The 17,069-nt window shown below is 40.7% G+C and overlaps 2 protein-coding genes across 6 annotated transcripts in view; one reads left to right on the top strand and one right to left on the bottom strand.

Moving 5' to 3' along the window:
- Positions 1–1,113, bottom strand: part of MRPL30 (mitochondrial ribosomal protein L30) — a 14,977-nt gene extending 13,864 nt beyond the window's left edge. For 2 of the 5 annotated variants that reach the window (XM_024999130.2, XM_059891475.1), the window contains exon 1: positions 786–880. The gene's annotated coding sequence lies outside the window, so the exon portion shown is untranslated. 5 annotated transcript variants of the gene reach the window in all.
- Positions 1,018–17,069, top strand: MITD1 (microtubule interacting and trafficking domain containing 1). The gene is made up of 7 exons (NM_001434720.1): positions 1,018–1,212; positions 12,254–12,355; positions 14,624–14,760; positions 14,841–14,927; positions 15,843–15,955; positions 16,694–16,754; positions 16,848–17,069. Exons 1-7 carry the CDS (start codon positions 1,062–1,064, stop codon positions 16,941–16,943), a joined length of 747 nt encoding a protein of 248 aa, NP_001421649.1. The 5' UTR covers positions 1,018–1,061; the 3' UTR covers positions 16,944–17,069.

Below are 17,069 nucleotides of genomic sequence, written 5' to 3'. Positions count from 1 at the left end.
AGGCAAGACATCTATTTAATAGTAAATGGGGGTCGGGAAGGAACGCAGAACGTAGAACTTCCCTTTGAACAAACTGACATCTCTGAGGGCAAGAAATGCCTCTTTTTTGAACTCTAATGCCTACTAGGCAGCCCTCCTAAGTGCCTCTTGGGAAAATACAAAACAAAACAACGCAGAACAAGTAGCTTTGAGTAGGTGGCGATCAAGACACGGTTGCAAAATCACGACTGTTGGTAAAACGGTAATTTTTTTTTTTTTTGCCTGCGTCCCACAGCAAGCGGGATCTTAAGTTTCTCTACCAGGGGTGGCACCCACGCCTCCTGCAGCCCAAGCGAGGAGTCTTAACCACTGGACCGTCAGGGAAATCCCAAAAGGTAAACTAAGCCAACTCCGGAGGGTTTGCGTTCTAAAATGCAGCAATTTTTAAATTAGACAATTTTGTGTCACCATTAACAATTCGTTAGGCTGACCCCAGCAGAAAGCCAAAGTTACGGATAAAACAGAAGCACAGAAAATGCTAAAACACCCTTTCCCGCCAGACTGCCAGGCCGGGGACGCTCAGCCCTCGAGCTCCAGGAAGCGGGGCTCCTCAGGCCGCATCCCGGGATCCCTCAAACCGGGAGACGTGATCCAGGCGGTAAGCGGCTTTTCGGGAGACCAAGGGCCAACCCTGGCCGCAGGCCCATACAGCTTACTGTGACCCGTAAACCCAGAACTGGATAGACAAAATCAATCCTCTTCTGCATAGGGTTCCCAGATATATGCTCCTAGCAAAAGTGCAATACCTTCAGCCACTCACTCCCCACTCACCAGCAGTTGCTAGAAGTCTCTCAGCCTTAAGTTAACCACTGAGAACAGGAGCCGAGGAAGGACCCAGAGTGCCACACTCAAACTCGGCCGTAACAGTGCGTACACACAGTGCAGCACTTTAGTTCCTGCCGACTCTCTCCCACTCCGGCACCATAAAAAGTGAGCGCAGAGGCGTCACGTGACCGCGAGCAGGCGCGCCGCAGACCCACCCACCGAGAAACTGGAAGAAGCTGACAGTAGTTTCGGAGATTATGTCGAGGTCCAGCCTGGCGCAGGACCCTGGGAGCACAGCTGCATTGACTGTGTTAAAGCGGGCGTTAGATCTGGAGTCCGAGTCCCGGGGCCCGCAGGCTCTGGTGTGTTACCAGGAGGGGATCGATCTGCTCCTGCAGGTTCTGAAAGGTGAGCAGTGAGCCGGGGAGCCGAGACTGGAGGAAATGGAGTTGCAATCCGTCTTGCCTGAGTGGGAGTGAAAGAGTTAAAACGATTCCTTTCGCCGCGAGACAGCAGTGAAATACAGAAGATGGGGTATTCTACAGGACAGGTGGACTGGTTTCTTTTATATCTTTATTAGATTGATGTCGTCAGTGAAAGAGAGGTTACTGTTCTAGAATTTTAAGAGGTAACTAGACGTAATAGTTAGAGAAGAAGAGAAGAGAAGAAGGAGAAGGCAATGGCACCCCACTCCAGTACTGTTGCCTGGAAAATCCCATGGACAGAGGAGCCTGATGGGCTGCAGTCCATGGGGTCGCGAAGAGTCGGATACGACTGAGCGACTTCACTTTCACTTTTCACTTTCATGCACTGGAGAAGGAAATGGCAACCCACTCTAGTGTTCTTGCCTGGAGAATCCCAGGGACCGGGAAGCCTGATGGGCTGCCGTCTATGGGGTCGCACAGAGTCGGACACGACTGAAGCGACTTAGCAGCAGCAGATGTAATAGTTGCCTTGAAGCGACTTGGGTTTGAAGGAACTGTATAAACATTTGGGGATCAATTTAGGAAGATTGTATATGGAACAAGTAGCAATAAAATTATTAACTTTGTTAGGTAGTATGGTATTTTTCAAACTCTTCTTAATTTTAGGGGTGAAGACTAACATGTTTGGAAAGGAATTATGATGTCTGAATTTGAACATTGAAGCAAATATGACAAAATGCTATCAGTTTTTAAATCTAGGTGATAGATAATAAGATCATTACACCCTTTTCCTTATTTTTCTCATTAAACATTTTCATTATAAGTTTAAAAAACTAATACGGGCCTACTGTATAGCACGGGGAACTCTACTCAGTACTCTCTAATGACTTGCATGGGAGAAGAATTTTAAAAACAGTGGATATATGTGTGTGTGTAACTGATTCACTTTGCCGTACCCATGAAACCACCACGACAGTCTAAATCAGCTATGAAAGTATTAGTTGCTCAGTCATGTGGGATTTTTTGTGACCCCATGGACTGTGGCCTGCCAGGCTCCTCTGTCCATGGGGTTTTTCAGGCAAGAATACTAGAGTGGGTCTTCCTGACCCAGGGTTTGAGCCAGTGTTTCCTACGTCTCCTGCATTGGCAGGTGGGTTCTTTATCACACTATACTCCAATTTAAGTTTTTTCATTAGAAATGGATATACTGAAATTTCGTGTGAGAAATGTATAGGATTGTGAGAGTTAAGACTTTCTGTTACATGGTCATTAGTGTTGTTGTTGTTCAGTCGTTCAGTCATCCAGTCGTGTCCGACTCTTTGTGACCCCATGGACTGCAGCATGCCAGGCCTCCCTGTCCCTCACCATCTCCCAAAGTTTGCTGAAGTTCATGTCCATTCCATCAGTTGATGCCATCCAGCCATCTCATCCTCTGATGCCCTCTTCTCCTTCTGCCCTCAATCTATCCCAGCATCAGGGACTTTTCCAATGAGTTGGCTGTCCAAGTCAGATGACCAATTCAGTGTTGTGAAGTAGCTCAGTCGTGTCCGACTCTTTGCGACCCCGTGGACTATAGCCTACCAGGCTCTTCCCTCCATGGGATTCTCCAGGCAAGAGTACTGGAGTGGGTTGCCATTTCCTTCTCCAGGGGCTCTTCCCAACCCAGGGATCAAACCCGGGTCTCCCGCATTGCAGGCACACGCTTTAACCTCTGAGCCACCAGGGAAGCCCCTAGAAGTACCCAAATAACCTTAACATCGAGCACAATCCCTTGCAGCTAATAAACATGTAATTATATATTAATTGACTTAAAATGAGCCCCTGCTCCCCATCCTCTTGCGTTTCCTGTCTGGCCTAAGATCTCCCCTCTATACCTTTCTGCCTGCATATTTCTGATATGTTTCAGAAGCTTTGAGACAGCAGAGGCTGGTCTTCAGTGTACAGTGCTTTTCTTAGAACTCTAAAACCCTACCTTGGGCAGGGACCATTTGATGACGGTGATAATAAGAGTAGCTATCATTTATAAGTCTTGAGTGGTAGGCAGTATTCAGAGCACATTAGAAGCATGATCCCAATTCGTCCTTACGGTTGCCCTATGAAGTATGAGGTGATGTTACCCTCATTTTAACAGCATAAAAAGCAAAGTTCACTTTCCAGTTCAGCCACCATTGGTAGAGTCACAACTGGACCCCAAGGCTTTAGCAGCTCTGCTCTGCTGACTCTCAGAAAGGGACATGGCATACAGTGGTGGACCCTGAAGCAGCAGAATCCCAGGAGTTCTGCTCCTGTGTGCTCCACTGATCCTGTGGTGGTTCAAGAGACAGTGACATGATCTTGAAGGTTAAGATATAAACGCAAATAACTGTACTGCAGGGAATAAGTGCCAAGAGCCATGGAAACAAATGCAATGAGGATTTAAACAGCCAGTGGTCATTTGGGGATGGAAAGGTGGGGCTTGCTTTTGATAGGGGTTTTGGAAGGTTAAGTAGAATTTAAGAAACTCAGCTAAAAGTGTTCCAGTTCTGTCTGTGCTGTTTTACTAAATAAATGGTTCAGTTCACTTTAGCATATACCTATAGAGGAAGAGGAGAAGTTTAAAGGTAGACTGATGGTTGGAGCATGCTGTGGATGGCCTTGACCGCCAGATTTTAACTCATTCCATTGACAAGGAGAAACTAAAGTTTCTGCAAAGGAGTGACAAAATTAAAGTTGCATTTCAGGGCCTGCCTCTCTTAGGCACATGTTTTTCTCCCAAATATTTGCATGACCTATTCTCTCTCCTCTTTCAGGTATTTATACAAATATCACCTTATTTGTGAGGCCATTCCCTGACCCCCAATGTGAAATTATAACCCCCATTCCAGGACTCTTTTATCCTTCTTCCTTGCTTTATTTAATAGCACTTTATCACAGTCTAACATATGTGTTTTACCAATTTACCTCTGTTGTTGTCTTTCCGCCCATTTGAATGATAGTGGGGAATTGTGTTTTGTTTTATTAACTGCTGTGTCTCCAGTGCTTAGAATAATGCCTGGCATGTGGTAAGTTCTCAGTAAATATTTCTTGAATAAATGAGTGAACAGGGCAAGAGAGTAGGAGAGACATGAACCTGAAGAGACTGAAGTCAAGCAGATCAATTAATGAGCTCCTGCAGGAGTCAAGATGAGAGGAGATGAGGGCCTGAATGAACCATGACCTGAATGACACCACTTACTAGGAAAGAGAGAGGACAGAGTGGACATCGAATTACTGGCATTGGCTCATTGATTAGATGTGGGAGTGAGTTTCCAATGGGACTTGGAGATGGCTATATGATGAAACCTGGAAGACAAAGTCATGTTTGAAGAATGGGTCAAACTGTGATTGAGGATAATGATTAAGAAAGAGGACAGGGGAAATAGCCTATGTTTATAGGCAGTAGCAAAGTAACAGTAGAGTTAAGAAAACAGGTGTTAGATAAAATCTAGTTCTAGAGGAAGCCGAGAGGGCAGTGTATAAAGAAATTAAGTAGATGATAATGATACTGACATTTACTATTTTCTGCATGCCAGTATCATAATTTGTTGTTGTTCAGATGCTAAGTCATGTCAACTCTTTGCAATTAGTTTTTCATAATTAGTCCTCTCCACAATTTTCTAGGGTGCTGTTACTCTTTCCGTGTTAGACAAGAAGATAAAAAGAGGTTGAATAACTGGCCAAGGTCACACAGCTAAAAGTGGCAAAGCAGGTTTTGTTTTTTAATTCTTTTTTGACTGTGCTGGGTCTTCGTTGCAGCATGGGTTCTCTAGTTGAGGCAGATGGGCTTAGTTGCCCCGTGGCACGTGGGATCTTAGTTCCCTGACCAGGGATTGAATCCAAGTACCCTGCATTGGAAGGCGTATTCTTAACCTCTGGACCACCAAGGAAGTCCCCAAACATTATATTTTAGTTGGTTAATTTTGTTTTCTCACAACAGTATGGGTTAAGAATTCTGAAACTGCTTGATGTCTATATTGAACTTGAAAGTGAAAGTATTAGTTGCTCAATTATGTCCGACTCTTTGCAACCCCATGAACTGTGGCCTACCGGGCTCCTCTGTCCATGGGATTCTCCAGGCAAGAATAACTGGAGTGGGTAGCCATTTCCTTCCCCAGGGGATCTTCCCTACCCAGGGATCTAACCAGGAACAAGCTAGTAAATATATTGTGGATAATGAAAGAAGTTACAGGTAAGGAAAGGAGGAAGGCTAGAATGAACCCTGTGGGATCAAAGTTAACATGAATTTGTGGGTTTTGATGCAGATGGACAGATACAGCAATAGAGATGTATGTATTAGTAAACCTCCATAGACTTTCTGCCTGTCTTGACAGAAAGGGTCTAGACTTTCCCCAAGCCACAGTGAACACACTTAGCACTCAGAATATGATCTCTTGATACCATTCTCCAATAAACAAACCAAAGTCTCTGGGAGAAATGGTTGATTTTGAGGCTGGAGCAAGAAAACTACGTTTTGCACCAAAATGTAAGGAAGTAGTCAAAAAATAATGGGGTACGTCAAAAGAACACAGGAGCCAGCACAAGGAGCTCTCAAAGCCAATGCTGATAATATTTAACCAGGAAAATGATGATAGTTTCCCAAAAGCCCAGGACCAGATGGCTTCACAAGAGAATTCTGTCAAACATTTAGAGAAGAGCTAATGCCTGTCCTTCTAAAACTCTTCCAAAAAATGCTTGCAGAGGAAGGAATGCTTCCAAACTCATTTTACGAGGCCACCATCACCCTGATACCAAAACCAGACAAAGACAACACAAAAAAAGAAAACTACAGGCCAATATCACTGATGAACATAGATGCAAAAATCCTCAACAAAATTTTAGCAAACACAATTCAGCAACACATCAAATAGTCCATACACCATCATCAAGTTGGGTTTATTCCAAGAATGCAAGGATTTTTCAATATATGCAAATCAGTCAATGTGGTATACCATATTAACAAATTGAAAGATAAAAAGCATATAATAATCTCAATGGGTGCAGAAAAAGCCTTTGACAAAATTCAGCACCCATTTATGATTAAAACTTTTCAAAAAATGGGCATGGAAGGAGCCTACCTCAACATAGTAAAGGCCATATATGATAAACCTATAGTAAACATTATTCTCAATGGTAAAAAACTGAAAGCATTCCCCCTAAGATCAGGGACAAGACAAGGGTGTCCACTTTCACCACTGTTATTCAACATAGTTACATTAATCAGAGAAGAAAAAGAAATAAAAGGAATCCAGATTGGAAAAGAAGAAGTAAAGCTCTCATTATTTGCAGATGATGTGACACTAAAGATAGTTCAGAAAATTATTAGAGCTAATCAGTGAATTTAGCAAAGATGCAGGATACAAAATCAATACACCGAAATCACTTGCATTTCTATATACTAATATATACCAACAATGAAAAATCAGAAAGAGAAATTAAGCAACAATCCCATTCACCATTGCAACAAAAAGAATTAAATAGGAATAAACTTACCTAAGGAGACAAAAGAACTGTACACAGAAAATTATAAAACACTAAGGAAAGAAATCAAAGACTACATAAACAGATGGAGAAATATTCCATGTTCCTGGGTAGGAAGAATCAAGATTGTGAAAATGACTATACTACCAAATGCAATCTACAGATTCAATGCAATCCCTATCAAATTACCAATGGCATTTTTCACAGAACTAGAACAAAAAAATTTCACAATTCATATGGATACACAAAAGACCCCAAATAGCCAAAGCTGTCTTGAGAAAGAAGAATGGAGCTGGAAGAATCAACCTTCCCGACTTCAGATTATACTACAAAGCTACAGTCATCAAGACAGTATGGTACTGGCACAAAAACAGAAATACAGACAAATGGAGCAAGATCAAAAGCCCAGAAATAAACTCATGCACTTGTGGGTACCTTATTTTTGACAAAGGAGGCAAGAATATACAATGGGGCAAAGACAGGCTCTTCAACAAATGGTGCTGGGAAAACTGGACAGCTACAGGTAAAAGAATGAAATTAGAACACTTCCTAACACCATACACAAAGATAAATTCAAAATGGATTAAAGACCTAAATGTAAGACCAGAAACTATAAAACTCTTAGAGGAAAACATAGGCAGAACACTTGATGACATAAATCAAAGCAAGATCCTCTATGACCCACCTCCTAGAGTAACAGAAATAAACACAAAAGTAAACAAGTAGGAGCTGATTAAACTTAAAAGCTTTTGCACAGCAAAGGAAACTAAGCAAGGTGAAAAGACAACCCTCAGAATGGGAGAAAATAATAGCAAATGAAACAACTGACAAAGGATTAATTTCCGAAAAAGCAGCTCATACAACCCAATGCCAGAAAAACAACCCAATCAAAAAGAGGGAAAAAGACCTAAACAGACATTTCTCCAAAGAAGACATAAAGATGGCTAACAAACGCACATGAAAAGATGCTCAACACCACTCATTGTTAGGGAAATGCAAATCAAAACTACAATGAGATATCACCTCACACCAGTCAGAATGGCCATCATCAAAAAGTCTACAAACAATAAATGCTGGAGAGGGTGTGGAGAAAAAGGAACTCTCTTGCACTGTTGGTGGGAATGTAAATTGATACAGCCACTATGGAAGACAGTATGGAGATTCCTTTAAAAACTAGGAATAAAACCACTATATGATCCAGCAATCTCACTAGAAGGCATATACCCTGAGGAAACCAAAATTGAAAAAGACACATGTACCCTAATGTTCATTGCAGCACTATTTTAAATAGCTAGAACATGGAAGCAACCTAGTTGTCCATCGACAGATGATTGGATAAAGAAGCTGTGGTAGATATACACAATGGAATATTACTACATTTTTATATTCACCATAAAAAGGAACACATTTGAATAAGTTCTGATGAGGTGGATGAACCTAGAACCTATTATACACAGTGAAGTGAGTCAGAAAGAGAAAGATAAATATCATATTCTATGGCATATATACGGAATCTAGAAAAATGGCACTGAAGAATTTATTCACAGGGCAGCAGTGGAGAAACAGACAGAAAATAGACTTATGGACATGGGGAGGGGAGGAGAGGGTGAGATGCATGGAAAGAGTAACATGGAAACTTACATTACCATGTATAAAATAGATAGCCAACAGAAATTTGCTGTATGGCTCAGGAAACTCAGACGGGGGCTCTGTATCAATCTAGAGGGGAGGGATGGGGTGGGAGGTGGGAGGGAGGTTCAAAAGGGAGGGGACATATGTATACCTATGGCTGATTCATATTTAGGTTTGACAGAAAACAACAAAATTCTGTAAAGCAATTATCCTTCAATAAAAAAATAAATTAAAAAAAGGAAAATGATGATAGTTTTCAATTACAACCCATAAAGTAAAATCTCCATGAGTCCATATTGATATGTTATTAGTAGAATAAATAAGTAGATGGGTGAGAAGGGACAGCTTTTTCTTACAGTGGAATTCCAGTTAATACATTAAGTAGAAATGATGGAAGTAGAAAATCACCATTTGGCAAATACTGCAGTAGTAATTGCTACAGGGAAAGGCCATCAATGGGACTTCCTTGGCAGTCCAATGGTTAAGATTTTGCCTTCCAGTGCAGGGGGCTCAAGTTCAGTCCCTGGTCGGGCAGCTAAGATCCCACATGCTGCATGCCATGGCCAAAAAAAAAAAAAAAAAAAGACCATCAGTGGGTCCTAAAATTAGTGGATGAAGAGTGAAGAGAGATAGGATATTTACCCACAAGATAGCTTTTTCATACAAAATAGAAAATAGTGACTTTCTAGTGGAGAAATCTGTAAACTCCACCGTAACCAAGTCATCAAAGTTGACATCTCCAGTAATAAGACATATTGACCTCATGTACCCACTGAGAAGGGCACAACACTTCTGTGATTTTCTTGCTAAAAATATGTATAACCTCAATCTTACCCTTAGAAAACAGTGGCAGCCCAAAATGAGACACATTCTGCAAAATAACTGTTTACTCTTCCTAAATGTCAAGGTCATAAAAGGCAGAAACATACTAAAGGAACTATTACAGACTGGAGAAGACTAAAGAGGCATAACCCCTAAATGCTATGTGGGATCCTAGACCAGAAAACTTTCTTTAGTGGGATATTTGTTGTTATTCAGTCACCCAGTTGTGTCCAACTCTTCAAGCCCATTGACTGCAGCATGCCAGGCCTCCCTGTTCCTCACCATCTCCCAAAATTTGCCCAAGTTAATGTCCATTGCATCAGTGATGCCATCCATCCATCTCATCCTCTTGACACCCTCTTCTCCTGCCCTCAATCTTTCCTAGCATCAGGGACTTTTCCAATGAATTGGCTGTTTGCATCAGATGACCAAGTAGAGCTTCAGCATCAGTCCTTCCAATGAATATTCAGGGTTGGTTTCCCTTAAGATTGGCTGATTTTATTTCCTTGCTGTCCAGGGGACTTTCAGGAGTCTTCTCCAGCACCACAGTTCAAAGGCATCAGTTCTTTGGCATTCTGCTTTCTTTACGGTCTAGCTCTCACATCCATACATGACCACTGGGAAGACCATAGCCTTGACTATACGGACCTTTGTCAGCAAAGTAATGTCTCTGCTTTTTAGCACACTGTATAGGTTTGTCATAGCTTTCCTGTCAAGAAACAATCGTCTTCTGACCTCATGACTGTAGTCACCATGTGCAGTGATTTTAGAGCTCAAGAAGAGGAAATCTGTCACTACTTCCACCTTTTCCCCTTCCATTTGTCATGAAGTAATGGGGCTGGATGCCATGATCTTAGTTCTTTTAGAAGTTACTCTCCTCCTTCACCCTCATTAAGAGGCTCTCTAGTTCCTCTTCACTTTCTGCCATTAGAGTGGTATCATCCACATATCTAAGGTTGTTGATGTTTTTCCCGCCTATCTTGATTCCAGCTTGTAGCTCATCCAACCCAGCATTTCTTATGATGTGCTCGGCAGCGTATAGGTTAAACAAAAAGGGTGACAGCAGACAGCCCTGTCATACTCCTTTCTCAATCTTGAACCGATCAGTTGTTCCATACAGGCTTCTAACTGTTGCTTCTTGACCTGCACACAGGTTTCTCAGGAGACAGGTAAGATGGTCTGGTATTCCCATCTCTTTAAGAGCTTTCCATAGTTTGTTATCATCCACACTATGTGGATGATAAAGTCAAAGGCTTTAGCATAGTTGATGAAACAGAGGTAGATGTTTTTCTGGAATTCCATTGCTTTCTCTAAGATCCAGCAAATGTTGGCAATTTGATCTCTGGTTCCTCTTCCTTTTCTAGACCCAGCTTGTTCATCTGGAACTTCTTGGTTCACATAATGCTGAAGTTTAATATGCAAGATTTTAAGAATGACCTTACTAGCATGGGAGATGAGTGCAATTATCCAACTGTTATCCGACTGTTAGCTCATTCTTTAGTACTGCCCTTCTTGGGAATTGGGATGAGGATTGACCTTTTCCAGTCCTGTGGCCACTGCTGAGTCTTCCAGATTTGCTGACATACCGACAGCAACACCTTGAGGGCATCATCCTTTGGGGTTTTGTTTGAATAGTTCTACTGTAATTCCAGGTGGTGCTAGTGGTAAAGAAGCCACCTGCCAGTGCAGGAGATGTAAGAGATGTAGGTTCGATCCCTGGGTCGGGAAGATCTCCTGGAGAGGGGTATGGCAACCCACTCCAGTATTCCTGCCTGGAGAATCCCATGTACAGAGGAGCCTGGCAGGCTACAGTTATGGAGTCTCACAACTGAAGTGAGTGAGCACTGGAATTCCATCACATCCACTAGCTTTATTAACAGCAGTGAGTCCTAAAGCCCACTTGACTTCAAACTCCAGAATGTGTGGCTCTGGGTGACTGACCACATCATGAGAGTAATCTGGTTCATTAAGACCTTTTTTGTACAGTTCTCCTGTGTATTCTTTCCATCTCTTCTTGATCTCTTCAGCGTCTACTAGGTCTTTATTGTTTCTGTACTTTATTGTGCCCACCTTTGGGTGAAACGTTCCCTTGATATTTCCAATTTTACATCCAACTCGACGCAGAGTTCCAGAGAATAGCACAGAGAGACAAGAAGGCCTTCTTCAATGAACAGTACATAAAACTAGAAGAAAACAACAAAAGGGAAAGACTAGAGATCTCAGGAAAGTTGGAAATATCAAGGGAATATTGCACCCAAAGATGGGCAGGCACAACAAAGGACAATAAAGTGGACAATTAATGAAATACCAGTAAGGTGTGTAGATGAGCTGCTAGTGTTGTATGAATGTTCATGTGCTTGCTCTGATAATTGTACTGTAGTTGTGTAATATGTTAATATAGGGGAATCCGGATGAAGGGAGTCTCTGCCATGTTCCTAGCTTTTCCATAAATATACAATTAATTCAAAATAAAATATTTTTAAAAACAGAGTTTAAAAATGAAATTAAAGTGAAAAGTGAAAGCAGTATTAAAAGGGAGGGAGGAAGGAAGGGACCAGAAGTAATTTGTTAACTGGTTGGAGGTGGGGCTTGGGATAAGCTTTTATTGATAATGTATACTCAAAAATACCTTTGATTTTTGGGATGGCTAGGAAAATGAGTCAACGTAAGCTGTAAAGGGGAAGTCTAGAATAGAGACTGGTTTTGTGGAAGAAAGATGTTATTTGCTATCTTTTGATTATGCTAAGATTTCAAACTTATGGGTAATTGGAACAAAATAGTGCTCATAGTCAGTGACATGTAATAAGCCACCTTTGTTTCCACACTGGATTGAATGTCCCCAGCTATCAGTCACAGTGTCAGAGTCCCCACTTCTAAATAAAGGGCTTCCAATGCTCAGTGAAAAGGTGGAGGTCGTACAGGATCAAGCTAAACTGGGACCTATTATTTGTGTATTTTAGGACCATGGCAAACCATGCCAAAGGACAGGAAATCCATGGAAAACTTAGGAAACACTGCCTATACCAAAGAGAAAGCCTGTTTGGAATCTTGAGAGTCTATTTTTTAATTTGTAGGCACCAAAGATGAAACAAAGAAGCGTAATCTCAGAAAAATAATTTCTGACCACATGGATAGAGCAGAACACTTAAAGAAACGCTTGGACCAAGAAAAAGAAGGTAAGGAGGCTGTTTTGGAGAGTGTGTGCCTGAGCCCTTGTGACAAAGCCTGTCTCACCCAGTGTTCCTGGCTGTGCCCTTTGGAGCTCAGTGTGGTCTGGACCGTTTACCCTTGGGAGCTTACAGGTCTCTTCTGCATTTCCAGTTCTTAACTTTTTTTTTAATATATATTTATTTGGCTACATTGGCTCTTAGTTGCATCACTAAAAAAAGGACAGGGTCTTTTTTTTTTTTTGGTTGCAGTGTATGGGATCTAGTTCCCTAACCAGGGGTCAAACCCAGAGCCCTGCACTGGGATCTCAGAGTCTTAGCCACTAGACCACAAGGGAAGCCCCTTTGCCCTGTTTTGTTTTGTTTTCTGCTCAGGGGAAGGTGGCAGTCAGATTCTCCTCCTGAGAATTTGAGGACAGCTCTACATACTGCAGAACTTTGCATGCCATTTTAAGGAATTCATGATCCCCATGAAGCAGAGCAATACTGAATGTAAAGCCTATATTTTATTTGTATCTCCATTTATAAAATGACCAAAATATTAAAGTAGCTCAAGAAATGCCCAGGGCTGCTTTGCGATTTTTGTCTTGAATCAGAACGTTTGAGGAGTTAGGTATTCTTAATGATGAAAGATGCAGAAGGTATGGTTCCCTATTTATAATTGGTTCTCTGGGGGCTCCCCAGGTGGCGCAGTGGTAAAGAATCAGCCTACCAACACAGGAGACACGGGTTTGATCGCTGGGTGGGGAAGATCCCCTGGAGGAGGATATGACAACCCACTCCAGTATTCTTACCTGGGAAATCCCATGGACAGAGGAGCCTGGTGGGCTGTAGTCCATGGGGTCATAGAGTCAGACATGACTGAGACTCACAGTGATGAGAGATGCAGGAGGTATGGTTAGTTCACTACTTTTTGAGCATCCAGTTTACAGACATACAGACACAAATGGCCGTTGCCACCTGACATTCACAGCTGCTGCATCCTACAGTCAAAGGAACTGCTGTCCTCAAAAAAAAAAAAAAAACAATGTCCCCCAGCCCTCAGCTCCTGTTTACTCCTGCCCTCTGCACGCCTCTTCCTGGTATTCTGTACTATCCCAAACCCTGGCTACCCAGATTAACCTGGCTAGCTGGCTACTTTGTTGAGGAGTAATAAAATTGTTTACTTCATCCCAAATTGAAACCTGCAATGCAGTTTCCCTCTGAAATCTGAAGGAAATAGAGTACCATCAACTTTGTGGCTTAAATACAATGGCTAAAACTAACCTGTGTGACTAGCTTGGCTTCAAAACTGATGCACAGTTTGTAACATTTTATGTTTTGAAATATTAGGAAGACAATCCAAACCACTGATTTTCAAACAAAGTTTAAAAGTGCAACCACCGTATAAATCAGGAACTACCATTAAGGATCATATTTTAAAAAAAAAAACCTTAAATGTCTTTGATAACTTATTCAATAATTATTCATTTTGAATGAACAAAAACAATAGAACTCCCCTGCTGATCCTATGGCATTCTAGTCTTTGGCTTGGATTATTAAGAAGTACTATAAGTTTTTGCTTAACACACTCTCTACAAGTTCTAAGGCTCCTAGATTCCATATTATATTGCATTTATTTATTTAATGTGTGCTTAGTAACTCACTCATGTCTGACTCTTTGTGACCCTTTGGACTGTAGCCCACGAGGCTCCTCCGTCCATGGGATTTTTCAGGCAAGAATACTGAAATGAGTTGAATATTGGAATTCTCTAGGGAATCTTCCCAACACAAGGATCAAACCTGCGTCTCCTGCATTGCAGGTGGATTCTTTACTGCTGAGCCATTGGGGAAACCATATATGTAATACCTCAGCTATTAAATTGCAAGACATAAAAAGACTTAAATCTGAAGAGAAAGACCAGTTGCCCACTCAATCAAAGCTTATGATTCTACTCATGGTGACAAAAATATTAGATATCTTTATATACAGTAGGTTCTTTCTTGAATAAACTGTCTGGTTCTGTAGGATTTAGCTCAAGAACCTATTCCAAGAAATCTCTGGACTTTCCCACTTGCCTGGCCTCCATGAAGGCGAAACTCATTGGATGGTTTGCCTTATAACTTCTGTGTGTGTAGCATCCTGCAATGTGTCTGGTATAGATTGAGCATTCGAAAATGCTCGCTGAGTGCATGAGTTTAAAAACATTAACTTGTATGTGCTCCTCACTGTTTATAGTATGTATAAAAAGAAAACAAGTAGTCACTGGTTTTATTACAGAAACTTCTGTTTTGTAGCTGGAAAATATCACAAGCAAATTAAGATAGAAGAGAATGCAACAGGTTTCAGCTATGAGTCCCTTTTTCAAGAATACCTGAGTGAAACAGTTACAGAAGTTTGGATAGAAGATCCTTATATTAGACACACACATCAGGTAGGTGAAATGTACTCACACAGGATGAAATAGTCATTATTTAACATGTACGAGTAATAACCCATCCTAATGTCTTTCAGCTGTATAACTTCCTTCGATTTTGTGAGATGCTGGTTAAGAGGCCATGTAAAGTAAAAACTATTCATCTTCTCACCTCTCTGGATGAAGTAGGTACCTGAAAGCATTTTCTCTTTCTTAACATCATGGACTTCACTCAGTTGTAAGATGTAGTTCAAGGCAAACGTGGATGTAATGCTTCAGCCAGAGCTGTTTCATTGGAAATGAACTTGCTATCTTCATGCTCAGTCGCTCAGTTGTGTCTGACTCTTTGCGGCCCCATGGACTATAGCCCACCAGGGTCCTCTGTCCATGGGATTCTCCAGGCAAGAATACTGAGAGTGGGTTGCCATTTCCTCCTCCAGGAGGTCTTCCCAACCCAGGGATCAAACCCGCGTCTCTAGCGTCTCCTGCATTGGCAGGTGGACTCTTTATTCCTGAGCCATCTGGGATTAGGCATAAAATACATTGGAGAAAACGCTGTTGATTTTAGTATGTTGTACCTTGCATTTGGCCACTTAGCTAAGCTCTCTATTCAAATAGTTTGTGAGTTTAGTTTCTTGGATGTTCTATGAGTCAATCACTCTGTCTTCAGTATTGATAGTTTCTATCATCTCTATCTTGATTTTGATTTAAATAGGGATAATTCTAAACAATTCATATTTCCAGGATTAATTTGAGAAGAAAGCCTCATCTGAATAAACAGCACCGTTAAAATACATCTTAGGAGATGGCACCAAGTTGTGTTATGTTCACATTAGGAAAAAAAATGATTATTTTGATAAAAACAGTTGCTCTTAAACTACTTCATCTTCTTTGGTTGCTTCTTTGCAGTAATGGACAGTAAAACTAGTGTAGAATATTTACATTTTAAGATATACATTGCATGGGCTTTCTAGGTGGTTCAGAGGTAAAGAATCTACCTGCCAGTGACACAACTGTGCAACTGAACACACACTGCATTGTTTAGGAATAATTTAAAATATTAATAACTGAGTAAAAAAAAATTTTTTTCCTATTGACAGGGCACTGGGAAAGATCAGCATAGTGGCCTAGAAGAAATAAAACAGTCGCTCAGGAATCACGGAGTGAGTTTGGAATTAGAATATTCTTCTTCAATACATGACCGAGAAATTAGGTTAGTATATAGTAATACTTTAATTTTTATGCAGTTGAAAAATACTTATTTTTATTTCTCACAGATTATATATAATTACATATACTATTCCACTTAAATATTAAAAATTTAAATAAAGCTTAATTTTAGTATTTTTCACTTTTGAAGAAAAAATCTGGCTAATTGTGTGCTCTGTGTGAGTTTCCTGTTTCCTAATGGAATAAAATTTACATGTTCTGTGTCATCTGAGCAAAGGAAGTACTTTTCTATCCAATTATACATACAGTATTATGACATTGGGATAATTTCCTTTTGGGGTGATAGTGGTATTTATTTAATTTGGCTTTACTTCTTATAGTTTATTAAATTTTCTAGCAGGCATGACAGGATGCTGTGTTGTGCCCATCAGGGCTTCCTCTGCCCTGGCACATCCCCACCTCTAGGCACGGGAGTCCCTGAAACATCACCAGTCTGCCTGAGTACACTTGGAAGCCACTTGTTAGCAGAACAGGGAAGCTTTCTCAGGAAGATGAAATTCATGAGGAAGGTTTAATTGAATTGTTAAAATCTTTTATCAGCTAATGGTTGTTTTGTTTCATTGTAGACACAGCCCGTAGGTAAACCCAGGTTTGGTTCAACTCGCCACTGCAAGAAGTGATTTTATTTGTTAGGGGGAGATTTAGCTGACACTTCATACAACTTTGATCATTGTCTGACCTAAATGTCTGGAGTGTAATACTATATAACTAATTTCAATAGGTTCAACAATGGATGGATAATTAAGATCGGAAGGGGACTTGATTATTTTAAGAAACCACAGGTAGGATATAGTCTCATGTGTGACTGTGTAGCATTCTTTAAAAAGTGGCTTTGATCATTTTTGTTAAAAAAAACTCTTCTCTTCTCTCTTTAGAGTCGTTTTTCCCTTGGATATTGTGATTTTGACTTAAGACCATGTCATGAAACAACAGTGGACATTTTTCATAATAAGCACACAAAAAAAATATGATGGATAGTAGCCTAATTTACATATATATTTCTACTTTAAATGAATGTTGGTTTTTTTTTTTTTTAACTGTGGACAGATCATTCCTATAATGTATGAATTTAACAATAAATTTTTATATTTTACTAA

Source organism: Bos taurus, chromosome 11 (assembly GCF_002263795.3).
Source record: "Bos taurus isolate L1 Dominette 01449 registration number 42190680 breed Hereford chromosome 11, ARS-UCD2.0, whole genome shotgun sequence".
Taxonomy (NCBI): Eukaryota; Metazoa; Chordata; class Mammalia; order Artiodactyla; family Bovidae; genus Bos; species Bos taurus.
The sequence above is the reverse complement of the archived record's forward strand: the minus strand, read 5'-3'. Positions and strand labels throughout refer to the sequence as shown.

What these genes read in the sequence shown, in the direction of transcription:
- MITD1 (NM_001434720.1), top strand. Translation starts at nt 1,062, where the DNA reads ATGTCGAGGTCCAGCCTGGCGCAGGACCCTGGGAGCACAGCTGCATTG. An exon ending in ATATTAGACACACACATCAG is followed by an intron (nt 14,761 to 14,840) that starts GTAGGTGAAATG and finishes AATGTCTTTCAG; the next exon opens with CTGTATAACTTCCTTCGATT. An exon ending in ATACATGACCGAGAAATTAG is followed by an intron (nt 15,956 to 16,693) that starts GTTAGTATATAG and finishes TAATTTCAATAG; the next exon opens with GTTCAACAATGGATGGATAA.